The sequence below is a fragment of the Microcaecilia unicolor genome, chromosome 13, assembly GCF_901765095.1.
Source record: "Microcaecilia unicolor chromosome 13, aMicUni1.1, whole genome shotgun sequence".
In the NCBI taxonomy this organism is placed as follows: Eukaryota; Metazoa; Chordata; class Amphibia; order Gymnophiona; family Siphonopidae; genus Microcaecilia; species Microcaecilia unicolor.
Window position 1 is genome coordinate 62,720,747 of NC_044043.1, and position 13,957 is coordinate 62,734,703.

Consider the following 13,957-nt stretch of genomic DNA (forward strand, 5'->3'; position numbering starts at 1 on the left):
TGACATCTGGAGCTGAATAGAAAGAAGGCCCTGTGAAGCTCTGCTGAGTAGTGCAAGCCTCATTGATGTGCATGCATGTATATATGACCACGCATGGCACACAGGCACTCATGATATAGTGGAGCTTCGCAGGGGCTTTTTTCCACCTCCGGAGGGTTCCGCATCCTTCTGGTGAGCAATTTTAATTTTTCAACTATCTGTGGGAAATGGAGACTTGGGGTTAATGCTAGTCCAGATAATTGGACATCCAGATGATCAGCGTTCAGATAATTGGTGTTTTACTATATATGGGGGGGGGGGGGGCAATACCCCCTCCAAGAATAACTCTTCTTCCCAAATACACCCCCCAAACAGCATCCATCCTCTCCCAAAAGACCCCCTTGTAGGCTCCTGCAGGACTACCATAATGATGCCCTGGTGGTCAAGGATAGGACAGGCCATACAGGACTTTATCTGCCATCTTTTTCTCTGCTACTTTGTAAATCTTTTGTAGACCTGGCTTGGTCGTATTAACATGAGATTTTTCTGCTTTTCTTCTAGTTTAAAGTACATATTTTATTTTCTTTACAAAATCTCAGGATGAGCAATATTAGACCCCTGAAGAACTGCTAACAATTGTGAAGCTGCAGCTCTAACAACCTGACCTTTGCAAAATTCTCTGAACAACAATTGAACTTGTACCAAGTTTACAGTACTGATCAGAGCCAAAAATTACTAGATGTTGGAACAGATATGATGTCCTGAGGAAAAAATTATGATCTAGTGGAAGCAACCACTTGAACTTCAATTGTTGTCAAAATTCACATAGTGTCTATATTTAAATCTGCACAATTATCCAGCTCTTGCTTACACCATTCTCTGGCTCATGAAGCTTTCTAAGAGGTGCTTGTTGGAGATGCACAGTACGGTGGTCTCTGTCAGTTTACACAGTAGAACTGCTGCAGCTTGTCTCCAGGAAAGGCACCGCTTGTGCTCAACAGCATCATAGAGAAGAACATTTTAGTCAGACTTTGGATGTTGACTTATGTAACATGGAACTGAAAATTGAGTACATTCCCACTGGAGAGATTATACGCTTGGCCAATCAGGATGGAGGATTCCGGTGCAGTAACTGCAAGCATGTAAATTTGTCTTTCTTTCCTTTTTTTTTTTTAATCTTGCATGGTGCTTATGGTTTTGTTAGTTAACATTGCAAGTTTGGGGTAGGTGTTGTGGATGATGTAACTATCACCGAAAGCCTACGTTAGGCATTTAGGAGCACAGTGCCATTTTTTTCTGCCATGATCTTGATTCCAATGAATACCTCAATCTAAACATACTAAAGTGAAAAAGAGGCAGGCTCCTGTGATGAGAATGGGAGAGGGAGGGGAGCGTTGTACAATAGGACCGCAATAGTATCTATAATTATCCTCCTTATAATGCCTGGCAGCAAATAAAGGTACTTGTGCTGTAGATTTGAAAGGAAATGATAGCAAAGAAAGTTCATAACTGAATAACATGAAAAAAACATGAATGATAAGCTTTCTGAATATGTAGAATATGAGACAAATTCTTAAAACCAGTTGTAGGAGTCAACAGTGAATCTGATTCCCCACCCCAGATAAAATGACTTAGCTGAAAGCTGCCCTCAGAGTGACTAAACATCTGCACAGACTCTTATCCACAGAGCAAGGCATTCCCACATGTATGTGCAGATTAGGAGGAAAGCAGCACATACGTATTCATTTTTCATGTGTACATGTGCTATTTTGTCATCCTTCAGACATTTTTTACATGCAGAAAACAGTTAAAAATTAACCCTTTATTTTTAAAACAGAAGCGACATGAGTAGTTTCCCCTTTACAGATGTGTGGAATGTACATATATTAAAAGCACCCACAAAGTTTGCAACTATGCAAAGTATTTGAAAATTGTTTCCATAAAATCACTAAGAGGCCTGTTTCATAAGCCATGATAGCTGCAAAATCTCCAGGGTAATTACAGGAGGCATTCCTGGCATGTGAGAACAAGCCCTGAGGTTTATGCATGTGACTGTACAATAATGTGCATTAACAGCACAGTCAAAAATGTGGAAAGCACCTAACTACAACTTTGTAGTTAACTGTTCTGCATTATCTGCCACTTTAGCAGTTAACATGCAATAAGGTCGACACATCTCAAATGTAACGCACACGCTTCACACCTTAGACTCCGTTAACATTAAATACTGCTTTAGGTGTTTAGCACAGGTCTAACATAGTAACAGAGATGAAGACCAGTAAGATAGCTGCTGCTCCATGCAGAATGTGCAGGTTACCGCCTCTTTGCTTTTGTTTAGGTTTGTACCTGCTGCTCCCAAATGCCTTTTTAACTATTTTGCCAGTACCTTATCTGGGTTTTTTTTTTTGTAACACAGCTTATAATACAAACCCTAAGTGCTGCTTATTGTATACAAAAAAAATCCAGCTTCACTTCTGGACATTAAGGGAGAAAACTGGATAAAATGTATGGCAGTAATGGAGAATTCTGAAAATTGCTAGGCTTATAAGAGATTTACCCCGTTTACTAAGCTGCGCTAGCAGCTGCCGTGTGCCGCATGACTTAGTAAACAGGGGGGTTAATGCCATTTAATGTGGATGTTTAATGATACTATCACAATGGAGTCATAATGTGCATTCACTGAAGTGTGGGCCTTATAAAAAGGCAATACTCTGACCAGGTGATGTCACCGAGATGTGTGCAAACAATTGTACTGTTGACATTAGCAATGCAAATCAGACCATAAAAGGCTCCACTGAGGTCCCACTGTTGTTGCCTCTGATTCAGCATTTTAATTAAATTAGCTGGCGCTATTCACATGACCCATAATACTGGAAACATTTGCTAAAGGTGGCCTGTGACGTTCCATCAACCACAAACATAGTGGTTAAAAAAAACCACAACAAGTTCAATATCTTGGCAAGGCCAAGATCATAGGTACTTGTGACATGTTTTATTGAATTCTGATACAGTCCTTTTCTTCACTATCTCCACTGGGAGGCTGATTCATGCATTCACATTCCCTTAGATTTCTCCTCAGTCTGGTTCCAGAGCCTCTACTTCATTGATAAACGCCCGATTTCTATGTAATTATAACTTGGAGGTACTTAAATGTTTCTCCCCTTTCCCACCTTTCCTCCAGGGTGTGCATGCCTAGATCTTTAACAGGTCCTTCTATTAAACTGTGGTAAACAAAAAAAAGTGGCCTTAGTGTGCCCTTACGCAGGTCTTTCCCATGCACGGGGACCATTTTACTGCAGCCCTAAATGGCTGATTTTCTAATTTTTTTGTATTAATGGCCATTAGCACCTGGCTGCTTTTAAAAATTACCACATGAGCCCTTACTGACTCCCATTTTGTATGTGGTAAGGGCTCACATGGTATTCTTGCACTAACCAATTAGTGCACAGTAATGTAGATGTGCTAGTGTTTAGCACAGGAATGCCTACTCTCTGTCCCCCCCCCCCAAAGAAAAATAAAATATATTAGTGTGCACTTAGCATGCACACATTTGGCAGTCACTGTTGGGCCTATTAAGAACACTCAGTTTATTTATTAGCTGTCTATATCAGGCTTGTCCAACCTATGGCCCGCGGGCCAGAATCCAGTCCACCAAGTGTTTTTTTCTTGCCCTTGGAAGCTAGGCAATTCTTATAGTGCTTAAGGTGGGATTCCTGCTTTCCAACCACAACTCAGCTCTCTGTAAGCTTGAGCCATGTGGTGCTAGAAGTTCAGACTGGTCTCGTGGTTGCACATCTCACAAGACTTTAAACCGCAAGACTAACCCAAACTTCTAGCACCACGTGACTCAAGCTTGCAGAGAGCTGTGTCACAGTGGGGAAGCAGGAATCCCCCTGTTTCTTCTTCAGCTGAAGCTAGGTGAGGGGAAAGAGACAGAGTGAAGGCTGGGGGTACATGAGAGAAAGAGAGACTGGTTGAGGGTTGGGAAGCGGACAATGCAACATACAGCAAAATATGACAGTGCATATTTTGGCCCTTCAAATGTTACAAAATATAAAATGTGGCCCCCAACAGAAAAAGGTCGGACAAGCCTGGCCAATATGGAACCGTGTCAAAGGCTTTGCTATAATTCAAGCATCCCACATTTAGCGCTCTTTGCTGTTCCATCTCTATGGTCACCTGAAAATAAATACATAAAAACATCTGATTCATCTGGCAAGGCCTACCTCTGGTAAAAACCATGCTCTTAGCTCCTTTAATCCACTGGATTCCAGATACTGCACTATCCTCTATTTTCAAAACAACTCCATTAAGTTACTCACTACCGAGGTTGAACTAACTGGCCTGTAGGTCCCTGCCTTCTCCTTGCTTTCATAGAAAGGAACATCTGCCCATGTCTGGTCCTCCAGAATTACTCCCAACTCTAAGAAAACATTGAAATATCAGACAATGGAGCTGCTAGAACTTCCCTTAGTTTCCTTAATACTTTCTAACTTACCTAGCTCCTTATGAAATTCACTCAAGATATATCTCACTTTCATTCAGCTACTTCTTTTGAAAGCAATGTTGCCTCTCTTTCCTCATACATTTTTTCAGTGTCCTAACAAAAACGTTTATTGTCCTTACACTATCTCCTTGCAGTTTTGCTCCCTGCTCTTCTTCTTCTAGATTTTGCACACCAGGTAATTATTAATTGAGGTATTCCTCCATTTTAGTAAACTTAGCTTTCCTGAAGTATATGACCCTTGCCTTTGATTAAATTCTCTCCACCTGTGCCAAACTCAGAACTTTACCCTACCATGATCACTGAATCCCAGAAGATCATCCACTATTATATCAGAAACATTCCCTCTAATCATAAGAACTAGTTCCAATATCATCCCCTCCTGTGTGGATTCTATTACTAGTTGCTGAAACAGTTCTCTGTGTAGAAAATCAGGATCTCCCTACTTGTAGAACACCACAGTCAATATACAGCAGACCGAAATCACATAGCAATAGCATTTCCCTTTTCATTATAATTTTATGAATGTCATCTATTAAATCTCTTATTTATTTTGCTTGCAATGGAGGTCTGTATATCACACCAACATAAATAGATGTTTCATTTCCTCTTTCCTTATTAACCCACAGTGTCTACTCCTTACTTCATAAGCCCTGCAGTTCCATTGCTTTAATATTTTGTATATATAGTGTTACTCCTTCCCACATCCTTCCTACTCTGTCCTTCCTGAATGGTTATTATTATGCCTCTGTGACCACCATTAAATCCAAGTCAGTTTCTTCTATGAGGCTTCTAGATCTGGGGTTTTATGTCCCATATTATGGGTATTGGTATGGCTAGCTTTCTGTTATCTATTTTTTCCATTTCAATACAAGTGTTTAGTATTGTAACCTTAGGACTTAGCTGAGGGTTTTGTCCAATCATTCCTGATGATCCTCACTTAAAGCCTTCTTCAATAGGTCAGAAAACACTTTGCCCCTTCTTTGGTAGATGGATCCAGTCCCTGCTCAGCAGCCTTTGGAAAATCATCCCATGGTTCAGCATGCTGAAACACTCTTGAGGACACCATGTGTTCATGTCCAGAATGAAAGCTTCTCTGTTTTTGCCCTTTATCTTTAATTGGGTGGACTGAAGAGAACATCAACTTCATACTTATGTGCTTCACTTCTCTCCCAGACACATTAAGAGTCTAATTTCCAAAAGAGAGAAACATCTGAAAAATGGCATAAAGTTGCAGTTGGAGATTTTTCTCTGAAAAACATCCAAATTGTGATTTTAAAAACTCATATTTGAGACATTTTTCTCTGCAGTGTGTCCAGATCATAAGGGGGGGGGGGGGGGGGGGTGAGGGGATGGGATTTGGGCATTCCCAAAACTTAGATGTTTTTCTTCCATAATGGAACAAAGCAAAAATGACCAGGGCTAAAAGTTAGACATTTTGGTCGTCCTGTTTCAATCACATCTAAGTCTCAAAAAGGTGCCCTAAATGGTGAGATGACCATTGGAGGGATTAATCGACGTTTTCTTAGTTATGGATTGGTTTTTGATGCGGGGGCATATAGTCAAAGACTACTGTGATTCCAATGCCATCGCTTCCATACATTTCATTATTGACCTTATCTATAATTTGCAAAGCCACAGTTAGAACTGTCAGTAGCGACTCTTTTCACATGAGCTGTACGTGCATGGCTCACACCTTATCTCGTCATCGGTTCATAAACTATCTGTGGCCCTATTCATTTTCATTGTTTGTGTGTCATTATTTAATATCTTCTATAATTAATTTCTTCTTATAAGTTTTAAATTTAGCTGAAGCAACAACATGCAAACAAAAGGTATTTAACCAAGCACATTTATCTAATAGTTTCCGGACCAAATGCCGACATGGGCCATGTTTCAAGAACTGCATTAGGGAGTAGTCCTGTAATGTCCGTCTACTAATGACGACTCCTTGGCTTGGATGGTGGCCTTTTGTCAGCAGATCCTTTATCACTGTGTTGTCCATATTCTTCTCTCCTCCCCTCCTATTGTACCTTAGTATAATTAATTATTTTACATTGTAATTTTGTTTTTATGCCAAATATTGTAGACTAGGCCAGTGGCGTAGGAAGGGGGGGGGCGGTGGGGCGGTCCGTCCCAGGTGCACGCCGCTGGGGGGGGTGTCGTCTCCGTTGGGTCCTTGCTCCCTCTGCCCCGGAACAGGTTACTTCCTGTTCCGGGGCAGAGAGAGCAAGGAACCAATGGAGCCAACGCAGCTCCCAGCGACGTAGGCTCAGGGGTGGATCGGCCCTCCCGCCCGCCCCTCGCTGCCAAAGTAAGCTACAATGCATTCCGGCGGGGGGGAGGGTGCACGCCGGAGGGGGGGGTGCGCAGCGGCGACCCGCCCCGGGTGCCAGCCGCCCTGGCTACGGCACTGGACTAGTCTTCTGTATCATAGTAACATAGTAACATAGTAGATGATGGCAAAAAAAGACCTGCACGGTCCATCCAGTCTGCCCAACAAGATAACTCATATTTGCTGCTTTTTGTGTATACCCTACTTTGATTTGTACCTGTGCTCTTCAGGGCACAGACCATATAAGTCTGCCCCGCACTATCCCCGCCTCCCAACCACCAGTCCCGCTTCCCACCACCGGCTCTGGCACAGACCGTATAAGTCTGCCCAGCCCTATCCCCGCCTCCCAACCACCAGCCCCGCCTCCCGATCTTGACTAAGCTCCTGAGGATCCATTCCTTCGGCACAGGATTCCTTTATGCTTATCCCATGCATGTTTGAATTCCGTTACCGTTTTCATTTCCACCACCTCCCGCGGGAGGGCATTCCAAGCATCCACTACTCTCTCCGTGAAAAAATACTTCCTGACATTTTTCTTGAGTCTGCCCCCCTTCAATCTCATTTCATGTCCTCTCGTTCTACCACCTTCCCATCTCCGTATGTATGTGTTTCACCTTGTTTTCTCTTTTTCCCCTATTCGGGATCCTTTTGTTAAGCTGCACTAAAAGGGACCATGCCCTATGATTAGTGCGTGGGGAAACCCACACACTGAGGCCACTTTTAGTGTGGCTGTAAAATGGCCGCATTTCAATTTTTTCCATTAGTGGTCAGGTGCTCATTTCCCATGCCCATTAGTGTGTGAGCCCATACCAACACACAGGCTCACGTGCTAACCATGTGCTAATCAGTTGGTGAGTGGCAATGTAGTTGTGCTGACCAATTAGCGCTGGGCTTGTCTACTCTTCCCCCAAACACGCCCCAGTGCTAAAAAATACAAAGTATTTCTTAGCACCAGGGAAGCATGCACGGGATGCCTGAACCACCACCAGGGCCTGATCGTGCCCTGCAGTAATGCATTTTGGCACTTGGAAGGCACACAGTACCTTCCACCACTTAGTGAAAGCACCCTTTCGTATTTAAACTGCTTAGTTAATTGTATTTATTTGTGGTATATGAAATAAAGTTGAAATGTGAGGGAGTGAGCTAACACCTCTGAAATACTCTGACTTCAAACAGTATTATTATCCTTCCCCTCCCCCTTTTAAACATTAATGCTCAGGGGGAACAAAAAAAAAACAGCTTAAAAAGCTTCTTAAGAAAATCCCCTTCTATGAAGCAGTAAAAATAATCCAGCACCCTGACAAGCAGCATTATAAAAATATTGCTTCATAAAATAGTTAGAGCACTAGATTTAAAAGCTACCCTTTCCAGAAATGGCCCGAAACAAAAAATGTTGGCCTGCAAAGAGGTCCAATATTCTTCAGGACCAGACCTCTGCATGTTTCATCAGAGATATGTCTAATCAACACAAAACCTGCTGCAACTGCAGCTCTTTCTCTCTCCCACTAACTAATGCAAGCTGTTCTGCAGCTTGAAACTACTTTTGTGCTTCTGTTTGAAAGAAACAAATTGAATGCATGGCTATATATATTCCGTAATATCATCCTTGGTGCGGAATCTCTTTTGTCTTATTAGCAGCACTCGCTCCAGCCCTCTTGCAAAGTGCTGAGTTGGCAGTATAGAATACAGAGGATGCAAGTAGTTTCCACTGTGTCCATTCACATTACCAACATTAAAGGCAGGAGGTATGATTCAAAGAAGTGACCTAGGATGATCTCAAGAGAGGACAGTATAGTGCACTAGCAATATGTTTGGATGCAGAAGGGGAAGTACTATTGTTAAGAAAAAGGAGGGAATGGAGCTTTTGCACAGGAGACTCAAGCTCCTCTGCTGTGCTCAAATCTAGAGGCCACCCCTTTATAAGTACATTAAGGGGTCCTTTTACAAAGGCATGCGGAAAAATGGCTTGCGGTAGTGTAGACGAAGGTTTTGTGCACGCCAATCCATTTTTTAGTGCACCGGTAAAAAAGCCCTTTTTTTTGCTGAAAATGGACATGCGGCAAAATCAAAATTGCCGTGCGTCCATTGTGGGTCTAAGACCTTACTACCAGCCATAGACCTAGCGGTAAAGAATCTGCACGGTCATGACCTACATGCGTCAGATGCCACTTGGCGTGCATCCATTACACATGCCAGAAAATAAAAAATATTTTTCAGATGCGCGTAGCGGACACGCACCAAAGTTGAAATTACCGCAAGGGCCACGTGGTAACTGAGCGGTAACTCCAATTTGGTGCGTGTTGGCCGCGCATAGGCGCCTACGTGGCTTAGTAAAAGGGACCCTCAGAGAATGAAAGATGTCCAGAATAGGGCTATGCAGAGATTTTTAAGGAACTTCAAATGTGCTGTTTAGTGCTGTAGCCATACAACAGGTTTTCCCCTGAAGCAGCTAGGCGAAACAGGGTTCTGCTGTCTGCCTCATAGCCTGGTGTGTTTGTTCCTGTTGGCCTTTTTCACTCTGTTTGATTTGCTATTGGGAGTGGAGTTTTTTTTCTTGACCTATGAAGGGTGTCTGCCTTCAGCTCTATACAACTGTGAGGAGCTAAGGTATGTCTGCTGAGGTCTTTTTTTTTTCTCCACTTTCTGTATGTGTTTGTTACATATCAGCCAGAGTGAAAACGCTAAGTGTATTTGTAGAAACCAAATTTAAATGATTTTTAGAACAAAGACAGGAAAGTGGTATACAATAGAAACATTAAAATAATTGGCAGTCTTCCAGAATGTAAAAGAAGTTCAAGGATAAATTGTCATTATACAGGGTCAATCTGAGGAATTTTACATCCCCAGTTAATTTCAGAATTTGGTGCATTTCCACCCAACAACATGATATCAGCTCTACCCCAACCAACAATTGACTGAGGTTCCCCTGCCAATTCGCTACCAGAGCTGTGAGGTAGCAGCCTTCCTTCCCCAAGGTGCATTTTACAGTCTCCCTAGTTTCTTCTGCAACTGCATGGAGGGTTTCTATTTAAAACTGTAACCCTCATGGAAGGAGGCAGTCAAAGCAGTGAATATGATCTAGCTCGCAGTCTCTGTGCTTAGGGAATAAGGACTATCTGTAGGCTATTCACCTACAGCAGCAGCATTGGAAGAGAGGCAAGACAATAAGGGTAATAAAAAGGAAGGAGAGATACTTTGGATGTGAAGGCCTGGTAGAGGTGTTTGTTGCTGTCTACAATTATGCTATCACGCTAGCTAGCCCCATTGTTAACTTACGTAGAAAGGCTTAATTGTGAGTGCTCTTAAGCTTGCAGAAGAGAAGACTGACAGAGGTTTATAAAATCATGTGTCGTGTTGAACAAGTTAATAAGTTTAAAGCCCTTTGCCTTTCTAAAAGGATAAAGACATTCTTTAACACAAGAGAAATACAGTACTATACACCTTTATGGGTGGGTACTAGGTCGTTTTTGACAGTAGAAAGCATGCAGAGACATCCATGAGAAAAGAGCTCCAATCTAGCTCTTTCCAAGAACATAGTAAAAATACTGTTATAGTAAATGCCAACATATAAAGAGACCTGTGTGGCCTATCCAGTCTGCCCAACAAGGCAGTCAGAGTTGTACCTGCTGCTCCATGCAGGTTATACCACTCTATGCCCTGTTTAAAAAATCATTGACATTTTGCTTTGATTCCATCTTCCTTCTCTATAAGAATCCTCTGGGTTTCTCCCAGGCACGTTCTAATTCCATCACTGTTTTTGTCCCCACTACTTCCACCTCCACTGGGCAGGTACTGAAGTAGAGTAGTTAATCTCAACAAACACCTTAATTTGTCTGAATCAGGATCTGAAAGTACATTTCCTGTGGAAAGGAAGTGAAAGAAACAAGACTATTCCACTGGAGGATAGAGGACAATATCATATTGGAAGTCATTGTCTTCTTGTGTTCATCTACCAAAGTTACATTTTTTTCCCATTGATTAACATATTTCACCTCAGCAAGATTTGGCACTGTGCAGGGGCCATCCTCAAGTAATGGGCAAAGTGAACGATGTTGCATGATCTATTCTTGCCATAATCACAGACCTCACATCTAGTAGAGTATCAACATTTTCATGTAGACGATTGAGCTGCTAACTTTAGAAGAACACAATTTAGGTTCTTCTAGGTAATCCATTCCTCCTCTGCCCCTGCAGGAAGCTGCTGAGTCACTCTCTTAATGCTAATGCCAATGGTAAGATCTCTGATTCACATCTGCCACATCATCTCATGGCCAGAGAAATGTGTGATATTACTTCTGTTGTTGTGAGGGAGTTCCTGCAAAATTCTGAATAGGGTTAGAACCAAAGGTGCCTAGGGTCTTCTGTTTTGCCTGTGATCTTGAGGATCCTTAAGGACCACCACACCTTCTACTGGGATACCTGTCTTCCACCTTAGGAACTCTAAATGACTCCATATTCGCCAATGGAAAGCTGGTAGAGTCGAGTTATTGCCTGACTAATGTGCAAGGGAGAATCTGGGGACTGCCATTCACCCTCTGCCAGCTCCCTCAAATCCTCGTGGTAGGGAAAAGTCTGGGGCGGCCGGCGAACCCCCTTAAGAAGAAGGTCGCCCTTCCGAGTCATTGGAGGGAGATCCTCCAATAGCAGCAAAGCCCGCAAAACGCACACAGCTAGGTGGGTAACTCCTAACAGTGGAAAATCCTCACAGAGGAATCTGAGAAGGCTCCTCTGGAGCATCAACATCCCATGGATCCTCCCGATCCATGTCCTCCTGTTGGACCTCCCCTAGGGAAATAATGTCCTCTCCCAGTGACGTGGGCCTTCTTGGCCCCGAGGGCTACCCCGGAAGCCCCGGCCGAATCTTCAGAGACCCTGGAGGCAGATGGTGCTTCCAAAGACTCCATAGCCAGTCCCCTCTTCAGGCAAAATGCCTGATGCAGCAATAGAGTAAATTTCGGGGGAAAAGGAAGAAGAGATCACGGAGTCATCCCTAGTAAGCACCGGCAGTCCCTCCCTGACTTAAGGCCTGATGTGCCCAGGTTCAAAATGTTGGATGTTCTTGCCAAAACCGCGTCCTTCATAGCACGCGTTCCCAGAGCGCACTTACCAGAACCACTTCCTTCAGCTGCTGAGGAGCCTTTCCCACACCCCCAGCCTCCTGGCTAACCGATTCTGTGTCAGCGCTCCCCTTTGGCACTACCTCGTTGCACAAGCAGCAAAGACTGCTGTGCACGGAGACAACGCAACGCACTGAACAGGCAGTGTACTGGTGCACCTTCTCTGTTTGCAAGGCCATGTATGCCCCAGGTGCAGCAGTGTCCTGCCCCAAGCTTCCCATTGCTAACACTCCCCTCTGCCTGAAAAAAACAGCTGCTGCAAACTGGTACTTTCAGCATTTTTTTTTTTTACCAGCTCTCTTTGTTTTTTGTTTTTAATGCGTTGTAGCTAGTGATGCTCCGTTCAAGCCACGGGCCAGCTTCTAGGAATTCTTCCAAGGCAAAGGTAGAGAAGGAGGCCAAGGCACACCCCAACACAACAGGAGGGTGGGGGGGGGGAGGGACTCGGAGACCGGAGTGTGCACCCCAAAAGGTGCAGCAGCCCCAAACCTGAGATGGGGATTACCATATTTTGTCCTCTGAAAAAGAGGACACATGTCCTGCCCTTGCCCCACCCTTTTTGCATCCTTGCTCCGCCCCCATCACATATTCCCCTCCCCTGCCCCCTGTCACCTCCCCTCCCCTTACTTACTATCTATAGCCCTGGTGGTCTAGTGACCTCTTCGGGGCAGGAAAGATCCCCCTCTCATGCCCGGAGCTCTACCTTGCCCTGCATCCTGTTGCTGTGACGGTCTCAGGATTCAAAATGGCCGCTGAGAGTTTAAGTCTTGCGAGGCCGCTTCAACTCTCGGCAGCCATTTTGAATCCTGAGACCGTCACAGCAACAGAATGCAGGGCAAGGCAGCGCTCCGGGCAGGAAAGAGGGGGCTCTTTCCTGCCCCGAAGAGGTCACTAGACCACCAGGGCAGTAGATAGTAAGGGAAGGGGAGGGGAGGCCCGCCGCCCGCCCGTTTGTCCAGAAATCCAGACAAACAGGCGGACTGGCAAAACCTGTCCGGACATGTCCTCAAAAAGAGGTCATGTCCGGGTAAATCCTGACTCTGGATAGTTCTGCAGGAAGGAAACCCTTCTCTCATTAATCAATACTGTGAAACAGTAATAATATAAAAAAGGCAAGTGCATTTTTATAATATACCACTGCATTCCACAAAGAGAAAGAAGCAAGTTCCCACATACCATCTTTTTTTCTTTTCATGTAGGCACAGGAAAAAAAATATTTTAAATGCGGGATAAAATGCAATAAACGAGTAAATAAATAGATAGATAGAACCTCTGAATGTTGAGCACCTGATTCTCATAACATGATGTCTGTTTAGTGGCCCTTTACCAGGAGGAAAAAAAAATCTCTGCACAAATGTAATATTACTAGGGTGTCCCTTTAACCAGCCCCTCCAAATGACACAGATATTGTCTTGATTTTTTTTTTTACCGTATCCTCCCCTCCCCTCCCACCTACCTACCTACCTACCTACCTACCTTACCTATCTATCTATTCCAGACCTCCTCCCCGCTCCCCCGAGCCACAGGGTGCCCTCTCGGTACATACCTGAAGCCACCCTGGTGGTCTAGTGGAGTATTCGGGGGCAGAAAAGATCCCCAGTCTTTCCTGCCTGCTGCCAGCACTGACCCTCTTGCTGCCTCATCTTCTTGAAAATGGTTGCCAAGACTTCCAACGGTGGCCATTTTTAAAGAGCGATGCAGCGGGCAGGAAAGTCTGGGGATCTTTCCTGCCCTGAAGACTCCACTAGACCACCAGGGCGGCTTCAGTTATGTGTTGGGAGGGCATCCTGCAGCTTGGGGGAGGAGAGGCAAAGGCAATAGCAGGGAGCGCCGCAGGGCCCCTGGAAGCACAAGGCCCTGTGCGACTCCCCTGCCCCCTAAGACAGGCCCTGATATTACCAACTGGTCAGGAATGGTCTGGAGCAGACGATAAGGAAGACTTGTTTGGGCAGGACAAAGCTTAATTTGTAGACAAAAAGGAAGTGGAACTGTGGAGTCTGGGGAACAGCAGGATGCAACAAG

At 44.2% G+C, this 13,957-nt stretch overlaps 1 protein-coding gene across 1 annotated transcript in view; it reads left to right on the top strand.

Moving 5' to 3' along the window:
• Positions 1 to 890: 890 nt before the first annotated feature.
• MYO1C (myosin IC) overlaps positions 891 to 13,957 on the top strand; it is a 199,566-nt gene continuing 186,499 nt past the window's right edge. The window contains 1 exon segment of the mRNA XM_030222087.1: positions 891 to 1,121. Within this exon segment, the coding sequence (XP_030077947.1) occupies positions 1,032 to 1,121 (90 nt within the window). The 5' untranslated portion in view covers positions 891 to 1,031.